Source organism: Ammospiza caudacuta, chromosome 30, assembly GCF_027887145.1.
Source record: "Ammospiza caudacuta isolate bAmmCau1 chromosome 30, bAmmCau1.pri, whole genome shotgun sequence".
In the NCBI taxonomy this organism is placed as follows: Eukaryota; Metazoa; Chordata; class Aves; order Passeriformes; family Passerellidae; genus Ammospiza; species Ammospiza caudacuta.
In genome coordinates this window covers 2,477,738-2,495,926 of record NC_080622.1, presented here as the reverse complement: position 1 = coordinate 2,495,926, position 18,189 = coordinate 2,477,738, and the positions used below count along the sequence as shown (strand labels likewise).

General features: G+C 54.4%; 1 protein-coding gene across 1 annotated transcript in view; it reads left to right on the top strand.

Annotated features, from left to right (window-relative positions):
• Positions 1-10,117: 10,117 nt before the first annotated feature.
• The window catches only part of LMNA (lamin A/C), a 30,980-nt gene continuing 22,908 nt past the window's right edge, over positions 10,118-18,189 (top strand). The window contains exon 1 of the mRNA XM_058821907.1: positions 10,118-10,550. Coding sequence (XP_058677890.1) covers positions 10,201-10,550 — 350 coding nt within the window. The 5' untranslated portion in view covers positions 10,118-10,200. The remainder of the gene's footprint in view (positions 10,551-18,189) is intronic.

Sequence of the window (18,189 nt, the reverse complement as noted above, 5' to 3'; positions counted from 1 at the left end):
GGGAAGGGAAGGGAAGGGAAGGGAAGGGAAGGGAAGGGAAGGGAAGGGAAGGGAAGGGAAGGGAAGGGAAGGGAAGGGAAGGGAAGGGAAGGGAAGGGAAGGGAAGGGAAGGAAGACTGACTTCCATGTCCCTGTCATTCTGAGCTGAAATGAGCCAACACCACCTTTTAGATGAGAAAACGTTTGGGATGTTCCTGGCAGGCTGTGCTGGCACTGAGGTGCTCACTGCTGTCAGCTCCAGGGTGGTCAAAGGACAAACAGGGATAAGATGCTGGATTTGGAGGAGCAGTGAGTTTATAAAACATCTCTGGCACAAGAAGACCTCAGGATGCTGAGAGCTGGGTTTGCTGATAGCTGGATTTGCTGGGGCTTGATTCCCTTCTGTCAGTGTGGAATGCTCCCGGTGCTCTGCTCCCAGCTGTGCATGGACATCTGCAGACATGGCCCTTTCCTGAGGAGCTGCAGGGACACAGGAGGTGTCTGAGGCACCACCTGAGGAGCTGGGACAGCATGAAGGCTGCTGGGGACATGGGGTGCTGCTTGGAGCATGGAGTGTGTCTGCTCTGTCCCTCTGCACCAAGGATCCCAGCAGGGACATGCCAAGGCCTCTCCCCCTTTAAAGGCGGTGAAAAGGGATGGGAATATCTGCACAGCAATGTGGGGCTCCAGGTGTCCCACGTGCCCTGTCCCTGTCCCCATCCCTTCCCCAGGGCAGCAGGGAGGAGGGAGCCAGGCCTGGGGCTGAAGCTGAGCTTTAATCCCTGCAGCAGAGGGGCAGAGCTGGACATTGTGCACAGGGACAAAGTGTGGAAGAGGAAAAGGCCACTCTAGAGGTGGGAATAGCTCATCCTGAAGCTGTTCCTGGAGATGATTTTTTCTTGTGGGATCCTTAAAGCCCCAAGCAGTGGAGACCCTTGAGCACAAGGATGTTCCACTGCAGGAGCTCTGGGCTGCAGTTTCTTACATCAGGACCCATCCTGGGCTTCCCCAGGACACAGTGAAGGTTCCAGGAGCCCTGCCAAGCCCTCAGGCCAGGTTTGGGGCTGGGCTGGCATCCTGGAGGGTGCTGGCAAGCTCAGCAGGGCTGTGATGGTGTTACCCACCTTCAGTGTGGCACTGGGGAGAGCCAGCCCTGCCCCTGGCCTGGGTCCTGCACTGCTCTGTTCTGCACAAACATCCCCTGGGCACCTCCAGTGCCCTGCAAGGAAAAGGATGAGTGCAGCCTGGGGGTTCCTCTGGCCTGGCATGAGGGTGGGCAGAGCCAAATCCTGCCCGTGGCAATGCCAGCCCTGCTGGGGCTCAGCAGCTCCGGTGCGCTGTGTGCCAGGGGGAGCTGGCACAGCCTGCAGCAGGAAACCTCCAAAAATCACAAATGCACATGGACTGCAGGAGGAAACATGCAGAAATCACAAATCCACATCACCTGCAGGAGGAAACCTCCAAAAATCACAAATCCACATCACCTGCAGGAGGAAACCTCCAAAAATCACAAATCCACACTGACTGCAGGAGGAAACCTCCACAAATCACAAATCCACATCACCTGCAGGAGGAAACATCCAAAAATCACAAATCCACACTGACTGCAGGAGGAAACCTCCACAAATCACAAATCCACATCACCTGCAGGAGGAAACCTCCACAAATCACATCCCTGTCCTGGCATCCCAAACCTCCACAAATCACAAATCCAGATCACCTGCAGGAGGAAACCTCCACAAATCACATCCCTGTCCTGGCATCCCAAACCTCCACAAATCACAAATCCAGATCACCTGCAGGAGGAAACCTCCAAAAATCACAAATCCACACTGACTGCAGGAGGAAACCTCCACAAATCACAAATCCACATCACCTGCAGGAGGAAACATCCAAAAATCACAAATCCACACTGACTGCAGGAGGAAACCTCCACAAATCACAAATCCACATCACCTGCAGGAGGAAATTTCTACAAATCACAAATCCACATCACCTGCAGGAGGAAACTTCCTCAAATCACAAATCCACATCACCTGCAGGAGGAAACCTCCACAAATCACATCCCTGTCCTGGCATCCCAAACCTCCACAAATCACAAATCCAGATCACCTGCAGGAGGAAACCTCCAAAAATCACAAATCCACACTGACTGCAGCAGAAAACCTCCTCAAATCACAAATCCACATCACCTGCAGGAGGAAACCTCCAATAATCACAAATCCACATGAACTGCAGGAGGAAACCTGCACAAATCACAAATCCACATCACCTGCAGAAGGAAATTTCCACAAATCACAAATCCACATGGACTGCAGGAGGAAACCTCCACAAATCACAAATCCACATCACCTGCAGCAGGAAACCTGCACAAATCATAAATCCACAGGGACTGCAGGAGGAAATTTCCACAAATCACAAATCCACATCACCTGCAGGAGAAAACCTCCAGAGCACCAGCTGCTGCACCAACTTGCTCTCTCCAAGGCTGAGATAACTCTGCTGCTTCCCTCAAGCAAAGATTCATTTCCAGCTGTGCTGAGAGTCCCCTAATTTACCCCAGATGTCCGGGCAAAGCTCAAAGGGATTTTTAACTCCTTTGAGTGCCCGCTGAGGACCGATCCCATCAGTCCCTGCAGGTTTGGGGGCTGTTCCAAACTGGCATTCCATGGGGCTGGTGCTGTGTGTGTGAGCCTCCATCCCTGTGCCCCGCTCTGGCCTGGTCTCGTGCCAGCCCACTGTGTTTTGGCTTTCCCTGCAGGCACCAACTCAGAGCTTTGGGAGAGCTGGGCATGGGAACGTGAGCCTGACCCAAACCCACGGGGCTGGGGGGATGTGGGAGCAGGAAAATGGGGCTGGGGGCTTTGGGAGCGGGAAATTGGGGCTGTGGGAGCAGGAAAATGGGGCTGGGGGATGTGGGAGGCAGGAAATTGGGGCTGGGGGATCAGGAAAATGGGGCTGGGGGAGCAGGAAATTGGGGCTTGGGGATGTGGGGAGCAGGAAATTGGGGCTGGGGGAGCAGGAAATTTGGGCTGGGGGATGTGGGGAGCAGGAAAATGGGGCTGGGGGATGTGGGAGCAGGAAACTGGCTTGTTTGGGACCTTATATTCAAAACCATTTATTTCAGTGAAATGGGATATTTGAGCAGATGTTTGTGTGGTCTAGTGTGGAAACTTCCACAAATCACAAATCCACATGGACTGCAGGAGGAAATTTCCTCAAATCACAAATCCACATTGACTGCAGGAGCAAACCTCCAAAAATCACAAGTCCACATCACCTGCAGGAGGAAACCTCCTCAAATCACAAAGTGAATCACCAAGTTCCAGCCCCCGTGGAAAAGAGGCTGATGCTGCTTGAGAGAAGGATCAGCAAAGCTGGAAAGGGGCTGGGAGGGCTCAGCACCCCATCCCTGATCCCCCATGAGCTGAAACCACAAAGCAGCACACAAAACCAGCTTTTCCTTTAAAGGGGAGGGCTCTGGGAAGCCGTGAGATGCATTTTCCATTGGGTCACCCCTTGCCACTTGGCAGTGCGAGCACAGCAGCCGTGCTTGGGGTTTGGGAGGGTCTGGGAGAGCTGGGAGCAGGCTGCAGAGCCCAGAGTGCCTCCCCTCTGCCTGGCATGTGGCTGGGCACCCATCCTGGCACCCACGGGTCTCTCCTAAAGAGAGACTCAGGGATATGGGCATGGCTTTTCTCCTGAAAGTGAAGCGTGGGCATGAGGGGCATCTCCACAGCCATCTGCATGTGCAGGCAGAGCTGTTCCCATCCCAGGATCTCCAGCAGAGCAGAGAGGACGTGTTCCAGTGTCCCCAAGGGACGTGGCAGGGACATGTGAGCCTCATATTCCCCTCTGGTTTGTCTGTCCATCTGCTCTGCCTCACTGCTGGTCCTGGGGCAGTTTGCTGGTGCTCAGATTGTCCTGGATGGAAGGGCAGGAGAAAATTCAGACAGTTTTGGGGGCTGCTCTTCTTCTCCCTGTTGGGTATCAGAGCAGAGCCACCAGCACTGCCCTGGCTGCTGCGCGCTGCCAGTCGCAGCTCCTCGATAAATACAACTGGTAAATCTATTAATTTTACAGCTCTAATTGATGTATTGCTGTAATTACCTTTTATAACAAGGCAATTAAACCCTATTAAAGATTATTAGCTAATTAAAACTCCTCCATGCACGCACCCCAAGCCCCTGGTGTGCACAGATTGGTGCACGGGGGGAACTGGGAGCCCTTTGCAGCTGGGTCTCGAGGTCAGGTGTGATGTGATGGGTCAGGATGCTGGGTGGGGAGATCATGGAATCACAGACTTGCTTGGATTTAAAGGGACCTTAAAGCTCATCTCATTCCACCGCCTGCCATGGGCAGGGACACCTTCCACTATCCCAGGTTGCTCCAAGCCCTGTCCAGCCTGGCCTTGGACCCTTCCCAGGATCCAGGGGCAGCCACATGCTCTGGATAACCTGTGCTGATGTTTCACCACACTCACAGGGAACAATTTCTTCCCACCATCTCCTTCTTTTAAACTTTCTCTTTTCCAGTTTAAACCCATTCACCCTTCCCCATGTCCCATTCCTGCCTGTACCACCCCCTGTCTCTTCATTCTTGGTGGGCTATCAGGGATCAGGATTGCTGCATGCATCCAGCCCAGGAATTTTCCACATTGACTGCGGGAGGAAACCTCCACAAATCACAAATCCACATGGACTGCAGGAGGAAACCTCCACAAATCACAAATCCACATGGACTGCAGGAGGAAACCTCCACAAATCACAAATCCACACAGCCTGCAGGAAGAAACCTCCAAAAATCACAAATCCACATGGACTGCAAGAGGAAACATCCACAAATCACAAATCTACATTGATCTGGATTTCTGGGATCAGATGGGAAGAAATGTTGAGGCTGGGATCGTCTCCTCCTGGTAGTGAGGCAGATGGGGGTGTAGGGCTAAGGATGGGCCCTAAGGATGGGTTAGAAGGGGAAAAGCCCCACTTGGAGATGGGATTTGTCTGCCCTGGAAAGGAGAAGTTGCCCTGTGCTGGGAGCAGGACAGAGGGGAATGCATTGGCTGGGGAGAGAATTTGGAAGGTGTCTGGGAGACAGGGGTGGCTCAGCCCTGCAAAAACAGGTGCCAAAAGCTGTGCAGTCTAAAAAGTGAACTCCAAAGAGCCTAAAAGACCTGGAAAGCCATCAGCAAAGCAGCCCCCAGGGACACTGCCTGACCCCACGGCTCATCCCTTCCTGTGCCCCTCCAGTGCAGCAGCCAGGGATGGAGGGGTCCCTGAAGCTCCTCTTGTCCTCCCGGCTTCATCACTGCCCTCACATTGTTTGTATTACAAAATTGTATCAATTACAGGCCCAAAACTGGGCTGGTTTTGGAGGCTAATTTCAACGGAAATGTGTTGAAATTCCAGGGATGTGGCTGCTCTCTGCCTTCTGAGTCATGTGAGACATGCAGCCTCTGCTGAGGGCCTCTCCTCACACCCCAGCTCCTGTCCCCAGTGCCTTGGCCCTCACTGTCCTCACTCTGCTGCATGTTCTGCACCCCGAGTTCCTCAGTGCCCACAGAAACTGGAGAGATCCACGCTGGTGGATCCTGGAGAAATCCATGTTGGTGGATCCTGGAGGAATCCACTGGTGGATCCTGGAGAGATCCATGTTGGTGGATCCTGGAGAAATCCATTGGTGGATCCTGGAGAGATCCATGTTGGTGGATAATGGAGAAATCCAGATTGGTGGATAATGGAGAAATCCACATTGGTAGATCCTGGAGAAATCTATGTTGGTGGATAACGGAGAAATCCAGATTGGTGGATCCTGGAGGAATCCACATTGGAGCACAGCACTGTGCCAGAGCCGTGGAGCATAGCCAGCCCTCCTGGCTCATCTACTTTGAGTTCAGCCCTCCTGCCTTGCTCAGGAGCCAGTGACCAGCTCAGGGCTGTGCTAACTCCCTGTCCCTGTCCCTGGGGGTTGCTGGGGAAGGGCAGCAGCATCTCCATGGCCAGGAGAAGGGGGTTTGTGTGACCGTGTTCACAGGGGTCCAAGGATGAAGGAAGAGATGAGGATCTGACTCTGTGCTTCAGAAGGCTTGATTTATTATTTTATGATATATATTATATTAAAACTATACTAAAAGAATAGAAGAAAGGATTTAATCAGAAGGCTGGCTAAGAATAGAAAAAGAAAGAATGATAACAAATGCTTGTGTCCCAGACAAAGTCCGAGCCAGCTGACTGTGATTGGCCATTAATTAGAAACAACCACATGAGACCAATCCCAGATGCACCTGTTGCATTCCACAGCAGCAGATAATCATTGTTTGCATTTTGTTCCTGAGGCCTCCCAGCTCCTCAGGAGGAAAAACCCTAAGGAAAGGATTTTTCACAAAAGATGTCTGTGACAGGTTTGCAGAGGAGCAATGTGGGGACAGCACTGTCCCCCCATCCCAGGAGTGAAGTCTGACCCTCCCTGGGGGATTTTCACTCCGGGCTGCCAAGATCCCCTCGGGCTCTGGAGCCTGCAGGCTCCCCCAGGTCCCCCCTCGATGCCAGCCCGAGGGACCCCTCAGGTTTGATCCCCGGGCAGGGAAGGGTGGGTTGCTGAGCCGGGGGTCCCATTCACAGCAGAGGCTTTGCAGGGAGCATGAGGAGCCAGATCAGCCACGGGCTGAGCCAGTGACCCTTGGCTGCGATTTCCAGCTGTTGCCCAAGCCGGTCCCTTCCCGCCTTTACCCTGGATGCGTTTTCCACGTTAAGACAAGGCAGTTGGTGACCCTGGCCACGCTCCAAGGTCTGTGTCCTGGAGCGTGGATGCCCTGGAGGCAGGCGGGCACCTCCTGCCGAGAGAGCACCTGGGGCCAAAGCCAAACGGCCTTTGGCTGTCCCTCCTTCCCATCAAGGGTCGGGGTTTGAAAGAAAACAGCGCTGAGCCCGCCCTCCGCTCCGCTCTGCCCGCGGGGCACCATCCACCATCCCTGGGCACCGTCTCTGCTGCCATCCCTGCTGTGAAAAACGCCAATCCCTTGTTTTTAAAATTTTAAAAGTTTAATGGTAATAAAAATATTACAAAAATAGTAATTAAAATATATTATTAAAATATACTATAAATATAATATAGAAATTATATTACATTATAAATATATATTATAAATAATTATACATTATAAATATTATTCTATATTATAAATATTATTCAAATATATTATAAATATATTAAAAATATACATAAATTCTATTATATTAAAAATATACTTTATATTATAAATAATGATATATTATAAATAATATTATATATTATAGATATTATTTAATATATTATAAATATATTGCAAATATATTATATCATATTATATTATATTTTAAGATAATATAATATAATATAATATAATATAATATAATATATATTACATTATATATATTACATTATATATATTACATTATATATAATATAATATAATATAATATAATATAATATAATATAATATAATATAATATAATATAATATAATATATATATGATCTTAAAATAAATATATTAAGATATATTTTAAGATAAATATATTATCTTAAAAATAATATAAAAATAGTAATACAATTAGAGCAATAATAATTTGGACAATTTGAATTAGGACAACATGAGACAATAGAGACAAAGAACATTTTTTGCAACCTAACACTATATTTAACACACTACTTAAGAGAATTAATACGGCATTCATTTCTATAATATTAATTTTAATATTTACGAAAAGCCGACCATAACATACATGCATTTTTCACACCTGCCCCATGGCCCTCTTTGCCTGTGTGACACGCACGGGTGTCCCCCCCCCAGCCACCAGGGATGGAGCTGTGCCCATGCGAGGGGGAAGGAAGGAAAGGCAGCCTGGGACAGGCAAGGAGGCAGGGAAGGAGGAATTTGTGCGGAACTGAGCAGAGGAATGGCGTGAAGGAGCGCAGAATCCCCCTGGAGAGGCAGGGAGATCAGTGCTGAGTGAAATAAACACTGAGCGGGTGGTGGCACAGCAATGCTGCAGCGCTCGGGCGGCTTCTCCAGGCAGAGAGAGAAGCCAGGGTGGGGAAGGGGCTGTAGCGAAGCCGGGGGAGCGAGAAGGAGGAGGAATCCCGACCCCCAACCCCTCCCCATGGCAATGCCAGGGGGGCTGTGCCCAGCTGACCCCCTCCCTTTTCCCTTTTTCCCCTCCCGTCTTTGACGTGGCGCTGGGGAACTGTTGCTTTTTCAAAGTTTTCACCCTGGATTATTACCGGCTCCTTTCCCCAGCACGGAACTGTTGCTTTTTCAAAGTTTTCACCCTGGATTATTACCGGCTCCTTTCCCCAGCACGGAACTGTTGCTTTTTCAAAGTTTTCACCCTGGATTATTACCGGCTCCGTTCCCCAGCACGGAACTGTTGCTTTTTCAAAGTTTTCACCCTGGATTATTACCGGCTCCTTTCCCTATCCCTGTCCCCAGCGGCTGCCAGCGGGTTAATCATTGCCGGCCAGCGCACACGCGTGTGTGCCGTGTGTGCCCCGCGTGTTTGCGTGTGTTGCTCCGTTGCTGTGTGAGTCATTCCCAGCCCGCCCGGGGCTCTGCCGCCCTCCCTGAGCCGAAAAAGCAAATTGAGCTCGGATTGCGGCAGGGACGGGAGGAGCCGCGGCTCCGGGGGCGGCTGGGCTGGCGCTGCCCTTGACCTTGGACCCCTCTGCTCGCAGGGAATGCCTGGGGGAGGTTGTGCTTTGGGGTGCTCCGGTTCTCGCCGGTGTGCCCAGCTTCAAGGTGCAGCTGCCTTCCCATTTTTCCTTGCTGCAGAGCCCAGCTTTCCAAGCAGGAGGAAGCTGGATCCCCCCAGGACCCTCAGTCACCCCTCATTTCTAGGGTATAAAAGGGTTGATTTCCCATTCCCGTTTCTCACACACGTTGTCTCCACAGCACAACGCACAAGGCAGCTGCCTTCCCATTTTTCCTTACCACAGAGCCCACCTTTCCAAGCAGGAGGAAGCTGGATCCCCCCAGGACCCCCACCCACCTCCTGTTATTTCTAGGGTTGATTTTCCATTCCCATTTCTCACATACATTGACTCCACAACGCACAAGGCAGCTGCCTTCCCATTTTTCCTTGCTGCAGAGCCCAAATTTCCAAGCAGGAGGAAGCTGGATCCCCCCCTGGACCCCCACCCACCTCCCCTCATTTCTAGGGTGTAAAAGGGTTGATTTTGATTTTCCATTCCCATTTCTCACACACGGGAGGGTTTGGCTCCACAGCATAAGGCAGGGAAGGGGATGAAGTCCGAGTCTCTCTGGCAGCACTGGGAGTGCCGGAAGCGTTTGGCAGATGTGGAAATCACGAGTCTCAGCAGAGCTTCGAGGGAGACGGAGCTGGGAATCACCCCTGCTGGGAGCTGGAGATACTGGGAGAGGGGTTGAGTGCGACTGGAGAGGGCTGGGAGGCAGGAGAACAGGAAACAGGGAATTGGGGCGGGGTGCTCACAAGTTGGGGAGCTACAAACTGGCACAGCTGGCACTGAGGAGAGCTGGGAAATGGGGAATGCCAGTGCTGGGAGAACTGGGCAAAACCAGTGCAGGGAAGTGGCTAAGTGAGTGGGGACATTCTTTGGTGCCCCAGAGCTCTTTGTGTGGGATGCCTCAGGATCAGGGGAACCCAGAACAGAGCGTTTTGGGGCTGTATTTGTGTCCCCGGACCCCAGAGTTTTAGGTACCGCAGGGTCCTGAATTCAGGGTGTGCCAGGACTCCCCACACCCTGGGGCCAGCTGCGGGGATGCTGCCTGCCCTGCCCTGTGGGACAGCAATGTCCTGGAGGTACGCAGCGCAAGGGCAGCCCCTCTCAAGGTGCTCTTTTCCCTGGTCAAGTCCCCACAATCTTTCAATCCAGCCTCTGTCGGGGGAATCGCCCCAGAAAAGCGTGTGCAAGGAGGTTTCCCCGAACTGCGTCCCCATATCCGCCCTCCCGAGTCCCCTTTACGCAGGGACATTTTCCCAGCCTCTCCTAAGGAAGGGCTAGGACTGATGCGAGCTGTCCCCACCCAGGTTTTGGATAACTCCACCCGCCGCCCCTCAGCTCCTCCTCCCGGCGAACAGCCCAGCTGGGATATAAGCGAGTCGCTCGGAGCTAGCGGGGAGCTGCCGCGACAGCTGGCCGGGTGGCGTGGGGACATCGCGCCGCGACCTGAGCCGTGCCCTTCGCCTCCACTCCGCACCCCGATGGCGACGCCTTCGCAAAAAAGGAGCACCCGCAGCGGGGCTGCGGGGACCCCCCTGTCCCCCACCCGCATCACGCGGCTGCAGGAGAAGGAGGATCTGCAGGAGCTCAATGACCGCCTGGCCGTGTACATCGACAAGGTGCGCTCGCTGGAGCTGGAGAACGCCGGCCTGAGGCTCCGCATCACCGAGTCCGAGGAGGTGGTGAGCCGGGAGGTGTCGGGCATCAAGGCTGCCTACGAGTCGGAGCTGGCGGATGCCCGCAAGACCTTGGATTCGGTGGCCAAGGAGAGGGCTCGGCTGCAGCTGGAGCTCAGCAAAGTGCGGGAGGAGCACAAGGAGCTGAAAGCGCGGTGAGTGCCCTGGGGATGGCGGGTGCTGCCGTCACGCTTGGCAGGGAGCCGGGAGGGAGGAAGGAGTGACCCGGAGAGAGGAAAAATCCGTGGCCTGGCCGGGCCTGGGGTGTCTGTGGTAGGGACCAAAAGAGGAGAGAAGCTGTCTCGTCATTCCTGCTCTCCTTCCAAGCGCCATCTTTGGCCGGGATGCCCTTGGAGCGGGGATTTGGGAGCGGAGCTGGGGTGGCTTGGGGCAGGGGCTGAGCAGACGTGTCCTGGGCCCCCGGTAGGGTCTACAAGCGCCGGGCTGGCGGCCCCTGTGCCTTCGTCATGCTGGAGCTATTCCTAAACACGCTCCGGCACAGCCCTGGAAGCGGTGCCAGCCAGCTGGCTCTGTCCTGCCTACGGATTTCTCTTGCTCGTCCCATTTTCCTTTGCTGTCTTTGGCACCGGTTAGAGAACCTGCTCCAGGTTTTTGTTTGCCTTAACCCTCCCTGTGCCAAGCTGCTCCCACTCTGTGGGGTCCCTGGTTTTGGGGAGGAAGAAATACGCGGGCAGCGCTCGTGTCCCCCTCCCAGCAGCTGTCACCGGGTGATGCGCTCCCGCCGAGGCTCGAATTCCTCCGGGCTCGTTTCTTTCCCTCCCTGGGGCAGAAATGCCCCCTCGTGGACCCCTGCCTGCTGCCACCCTGCCCTGCTCGGGGCTGTCCCTGGGGTCCCCTGAGGACACGGGGCTCCCTGGCCGATGTCGCTGCTGGCCAAGCAGGGGCTGGCACCGGGCTTCCCCCGGGCTCTGCCAGCCCGTGCAGTGTCGGGACATGTCGCTGTGGCGCTCGGTTCCCCGAATGCCGCTCCTTTCCGTCATCACCTTTGGCTCGCAGCCGCGTTCGGGCTGGGCAGTGGCGGGACAGCCCCCTCTCATTCCGTTTGATCTTTTGCCTCTTATTCTGGGCTCCTCGTTTTGAGCCTGTACCAAATGAGGCTAAAATTAACTTCCTTAGCAGATGCCATAAATATTCTACCTGGGAGGGAGGGACTGTGCTGCCTGTTGGAGCTGTGCGCGTTTATATTTAGCTTTCGATTTCCCGTGCGCCGCTGCAGCTTCGTCCTCGGATAAAGGCGGTTTGCAGATCCCTGTTCCCGGATCCCGAGGATCCGGATGCTGCTCAGAGGAGGAGCTGAGCTGTCTGAAGGCTTTTTTCTGCCTTATGCAAACCCAGAACTATCTTGGCCACGATCTTTCGAGGGCTGGAAAAAATGCCCGGCCCGCAGCTGCGGCTGGAGGGGAGCTGGGAGCTGGAAACGGATGAGGAATTTTCCCCTGCGCTCCTGGAGCTGCTGTGCTTGTTCCTGGGCGCTGATAAATCCTCTGAAAGAGTGCTGTGACTCGAGGGGGTTCCCGGAGAGCGGCTTGTGCTCGAGCAATGGGTTTCGGTGGGCTCGGGGGGCCAGGGGTGTTTCCAGGGGTGTTTCTGTGTTGAGTCATCCCTGAGTCACGGCACAGCGGAGATGCGGGGGAAGCCGCTGCTGTTCATTCCTGCCTCTGCTTTGTCCTGTTCTTAGGGCGCGGTGTGGGGGCTGCTCTGAACCCCAAAACCTTTACAGGGAGGCTGCAGCTCATTTTGTGTCCCTGGGCACCTGCCCGATGTGCCAGGGCTGCTCTGAACACCAAAACCCTTTCAAGGAGGCTGCAGCTCATTTTGTGTCCCTGGGCACCTGCCCGATGTGCCAGTGCTGCTCAGAGAGCAGCACAATCGGCTGCCGAGCTGCGATGCTCACTTTGATGCGGTGCCCCGAATTTTTGGGGCATGAGGGAACGAGCCCAGCCCCGCGGAGGGGTCAGAGTTTTTGGTGGGATCGGGATGGCCCCGTTCTGACGCCGTTCTCCTCCCTGCCATCCTCTTGGGCAGGGATGTGCCCGCTCTGCCGGCTCTCCCCGCCCATCCCGAGCATTCGCTGTCCTTGACTTTGGCTAATGAGTAACCGGCAGCCCTCTGCGCCCCTCGGCGTGCCCGTCAGCCCCGGAGAAGCGCGGGTATCTCCGGCAGGGCAGGCGCCCGGGGCTGCGTTATCAGCAGCCGCAGCATCGCCGCTGCCTGCCGCAGGGGTTGTCTCGGCAGCACAGAGGGAGGGTGGGGGGCCGGGATGCCAGGGCACGATGTGACACGGCCCCGGGTGCTGGGTGCTCTGTCTGGGGTGGGGAAAGAGCTGCTGGCTGCAGGGGGACGGGCTGCGCTAGCACAGACCAGTCCAAGCAGTAGCAGTGCGGGAGCTGCATGGGTGGAGGAGGGTCTGAGAGGAGCTGGGCTGCCTCCCCTCTGCTCCTGGCCAGCTGAGCTTCTCTCGGGAAAGTTTCCAGTGGGATCTTCCCACTGCCAGTGGCGATCCAGGAGGGGTTCCCCAAAGTGCCCACCTGGCTCTTGGCACAGGGACCCTCAGCAGCCTGGTTCTGCTTGTGCCCCAGGACAAGGGACCCCTCTGGGCGCTCCTGCCTGTCCTGTGTCCCCAGCTCTGGATGGCCTCTGGCTGTGCTGTAGCCACGATTCAAGCGAGGCAGAGGGTGTGGGGAGGGTGCCTGGTGACTCAGGGGTGCTGGCAACACCGGCATCATCCCCTCCCCGGCCGTGGTAAGAGACAGGAATAGTCTGAAATGCCCCATTCCTGATGTCCTCAAGCTTCTGTCCCCTCCTTGGAGGGCCTGGATTCCAGCATGGCACCTCCATGGAGCTGGAGAGATGCTCTGGGAGACCTCCATGGGCACCTCCATGGGGCTGGAGAGCTGCTCTCTGCTGGGTCCTGCCCATTTCTCCCTCTCCTTAAGCTGCCTTCTGACTCACAGGATGAACAGAGCCACAGCCCTTGCCTTGCCCCATGGGAGTTCATCCCATCCCATCCCATCCCATCCCATCCCATCCCATCCCGTCCCATCCCACAGTGCAAGCCCCAGCCTGGGGACACAGTGGGTGTAGAATACAGCCCTTGGCACCCTCAATGCCAGGAGAAACCCCTGAGAAATTCAGTGTTCAGGGTGAGGAGTGACCATGTGGTGGGCACACCGTGACCAGCTCCCCTCTGCAGGCAGGAACCAGCCCTCGTTAGCAGCACCCTGATGAGCAATGCCTTCCTGAATTGCAGCCCCTAACCCGATTAAGGCATTGCCTTGGCAGAGCCTCTTCCTCCTCCCTGGCTCTAATGAGGACAAATCTCCTTTTTCCCAAACGTTGTTGTGGAGGGGAAAGCTCATCCAAGGGCAGAGCCACTGGGGTGCCAGGAGGAGAACCCCACAAACCTTCCCCAGCCCAAGGGGGTTTTGCCCCTTGTTTTGTGACCCTGCAGGCAGGAGCAGGTAAATAAAACCTGTTCAATTGAAAAAAAGGGAGGAAAAAGAATTAAAGCTCGGTGCTGCTGGTGAGGGGAGGAGGGGGCCGTGCCCTTCCTTCAGCAGCAATGAGCCTGTGCTGGAACATTTTGCGTGGGGTGAAACCTCAGGCTCCTGGGTTTCTCCCCCGTCTGCCTCATGGGATCCCTGCCAGGGAGGGAATGCTTTGGCTGGGAGGAGGCTTTGCCCTTTCTGAGCAAACAAAGAGCAGCTTGTGCAGCTGGGGATACTTTGGGGGGAGTCATCAGCACAGGGCTGGGCTGATCCAGACCTCCGTGGCCCTCTGGGACCCTCTTGAGCACGCCAGCCCCCCTGAATCTGCAGCCCTGGGTGTCCCCTGACATGTGCAGCCAGCAGCTGAGGGTGGCTGGGCACGCTGGCCCTCCTGGCACGCTGCAGGGCTCTGTGGCAAAACGTTTCTTCCAGGAGAAGGTTTTCATTAGCTGTTCCCAGTGGAGAGGGATTCTTGCCTGTGCAAACATCCAGCCCCTCTTTTTCCAAGAAAAAACTGTGGCAGAGAAACGTGCTCCAGCAGTTTTGGTTTGTGACCTCGCTCCCACTGCTGTTTGCCAGTGTCACAGCTCATCCCCTCACCTTTCCGAGGGAATGAGGGGAGTTAGGGGAAATCCTGTTGTCTCAGATGTATTTAGGATGAAAGGATGCACTCTGGAAAATTAAGAACCTTTTCTTTGGAGCTGGGGATTAAAGAGAAATGATTGCCAAGAGAGTCAGGGCTGTGTTTGCTGTGGGAAGGGATCCATCCCAGCCTGCCTGGGCTCACATGCTGCCACAAGTGTTTTTTCAGCCTTGCACGTGCCACTTGACTTGTCTGAGTCCCATTAACACTCAAACTCCAGAGCCCAGAGAACGGGGAGCTCCCTGTGTGGTGCTCAGGGAGGCAGACAGAGAAGGTGACACAGCCAGGGTGGGACATGTGGGACGGCTGCCAGCTCCTTATTCTGCTGAATTCATGCCCTTTGGGAGGGGTAGCTTCCTTTTGTGCTGCTGGCAGCCAGGAAAGGAGGAAGTCACCAGAGTTCTCCCTCTGCTCCTGGCCAAAATTAGAGCTGTGGTGGAGGATTCCCCAGGAAGCGTCAGCCCAGTGGGCTCAGGGAGAGCTGGGAATCACCTCCCACTGCCCTGCCACTGGCTGCATTACCTGTTTCACCATCCTGCTCCTCTCTGTGAGGTTGTTTGCTGAGCCTGTTCCTTTGTGACCAGCTCAGCACGTTCCCAAACAGCTGAGGCTGTGTTAAACCTGTCCCTGCTGACAGCTGCCATCACACAGCGTGGTGTCAGGCCTGGGTGCCCACCTGCCCCTGCTGCCTTCCCCTCCCTGCCCAGGGCTGAATGTCCCCAGTGTGAGGCTCAACAACTGTGGGGGCTGGCGTGGTCCCCCAGCCCTGCCTGGTGCAGGGGCAGCTGCAGCCCTGACTGCAGGAGCCTCTCTGTGACAGCAGAATCTCAGCTACCCTCAGGGATGGGGCAGCCACAGCTTCTCTGAGCAATGCCAGGGCCTCACCACCCTCACAGGGAGGAGTTTCTTCCCAATACCTTGTCTAAATTGTCCTCTCATTTTAAAGCCATTCTGCTTCGCCCAGTCACTCCACAACCTTGATAAGAGTATAATAAAATCCCCACGTTTTTCCTTGTTCCTGTACATGAAGGATGTCTGAGCATGTCCACGAGCCATGGTGTGAAATCCAGGGCTGTGTGGGTGCTGGGGAAAGCCAAAGGGTGTGGAAGTTGGTTAATGAGGTGCAATGAGCTCAGCCCACAGAGGCACCACAAAACCCAGCTGGGGTTGGGACGCCTCTGCTCCTGCTGAGGCTGAGTCAACATTTCACATTCTCTGTCATAAAGCAATTACCATTTCCAGTGAAGGTGAAGGTGCCCTTGGCTTGGGGTGTCCCCCAGGCTGCAGCCAACGCTCAATTCCTGCCTCCCATGGTTGGCAGAGCTGGGAATTGCAGCAACAGCAGGGACAAAGCTCCCCAGCACACAGGGTGGGTGCTGCCCTGCCTGTACTGAACCTGCTTTAATTATGGGGTGGGACCTTGCTGGCGTTGGTGCTGCAGAGAGGTGGCAGAGCCAGGTAGGAACAAACATGGGCTGTCCTGAAGCTCTAGAATAACAAACATGGGCTCTCCTGAAGCTCTAGAATAACAGACATGGGGTCTCCTGATGCTCTAGAATAACATGGGCTCTCCTGAAGCTGCTCAAAAACAAACATGGGCTCTCCTGAAGCTCTAAAATAACAAACATGGGCTCTCCTGAAGCTCTAAAATAACAAACATGGCTCTCCCGAAGCTGCTCAATAACAAACTTGGGCTCTCCTGAAGGTCTAGAATAACAAACATGGGCTCTCCTGATGGTCTAGAATAACAGACATGGGATCTCCTGAGGCTCTAGAATAACATGGGCTCTCCTGAAGCTCTAGAGTAACAAACTTGGGCTCTCCTGAAGCTGCTGAATAACAAACTTGGGCTCTCCTGAAGTTCAAGAATAACAAACATGGGCTCTCCTGAAGCTGCTCAATAGCAAACATGGGCTCTCCTGTTGCATTTTTCTGTCGGAGCTGTGAGTGGCTCAGAAGCACCTCTGTAGGAGCAAGGTTCTGATAGCAGAGGTCTCTCCTCCCTCTCGCACAAAAGCCACCTCCAGGCACTCGCTCTGGCTGCTGCTTTGCACACACACACGTCCTCCTGTCCGTCCTCCTGCCACCCAGTCCAGTGCCACCACCCTGGTCAGGCACAGCTTGGCATCACCACGCCGTGGTGTTCAACTGGAGCTAAGAACTTTCACTTTCTGGTGGTTATTTATTAACAGCTTACTGACACAGTTTCTCCCTAAAACCCCCTGTGAGTCACACGAGCCCAAACAAACGTCCAAGCCATTGGTGTGGGGGTGCAAAGTGGGCTCCAAAAAGGGCTGGGAGCCCAAAGGAAGCTCCCAAAGGAAGTTATTCCCATGGGCACGGAGGGGTGGCCAGCTGCCAGTGCCCTCTTTCCACAGCAGAGCTGCTTCATCCCTGGATCATCTCCATCCATCCCTGGGATCATCTCCATCCATCCCTTGGATCCTCTCCATCCATCCATCCATCCATCCATCCATCCATCCATCCATCCATCCATCCATCCATCCATCCATCATCCATCCATCCCTTGGATCCTCTCCATCCATCCATCCATCCATCCATCCATCCATCCATCCATCCATCCATCCATCCCTTGGATCATCTCCATCCATCCCTGTGATCATTTCCATGCCTTGGATCCTCTCCCTGCTCTGTAGCACCAAACTCTGACCACACACAGCATCCCTCTGCTTTTACCCCTCCCATCTCTTCCTCTCACTGATCCCAATCAACACTAAACGATTTTTAATCACAGCCAAGAGCTCAGGATAAAACCTCAGGCAATGCAAGAATTTTGAGTGAGAAAGAGAAATAAAAAAAAAAAAACTGGCTTCCAACTCTGCCTTTTGTAACAACTCTGACTGAGGAAAAGGAGAGAAAATAATTGTACAGCTTCCCCCAGATATCAGAAGCTGCTTCTTGACCTGATGCAAATCATTTTTCAATCCTACAAAGCCCCAGTGACAAACAAAGCCCTGGAGCACACCCTGGTCCCACTGCCCATCTGCCCATTAACACTTTTGATTCCACCCAAACAGAGCTGGATGAGAATCGACTCCTCTCAGTTCCAGTCTTCACTGATATTTATTTGTCATGGCCCTCTGTGAAGAGCTGTGTGCCCTCCATCGCAGCCCGTGCCAGATCAGAGCAGGGAGGTGACTCATGCCCAGCCTGTGGCTCTGGGCTGTGCTTTGGGGCCCCCCCTGCCCTGCTGTGCCCCTTCCTTCCTTCCTGGCACCATGGCACACAACCCAGCAGCACCCTGGGCTGCCAGGATGCTCCTCTGCCAGACACCAGGCTATACTGGGACAAACTGGGGAGGTTTCCAAGCTGAGTGTCTGTGTTGGGAGCTCTAGGGGGAATGGGAGCACTGAGGAGAGCAGCCTCAGCCCTGGGCATCATGTTTTGCTGTTTGGGTGGGTACCAGGATCCCCTTTCAAGGCAGAGATGCTGCTTTGTGCCACCCAGCCTCAGCTCTGCAGTTCCAGGGCAAATAAACCAGACTGGGGTGGGTTTGGGTGGTGGGTGTGTGAGGCTGGAGCATCTCGTAGTGCTTCTGTTCACAGGCAGCTCTGTGCAAGCACCAGTTGGGGCTGAATTCTGCTTTCTAGGGATGCCACAAGTGCAGCCCTTGCTGTGGGG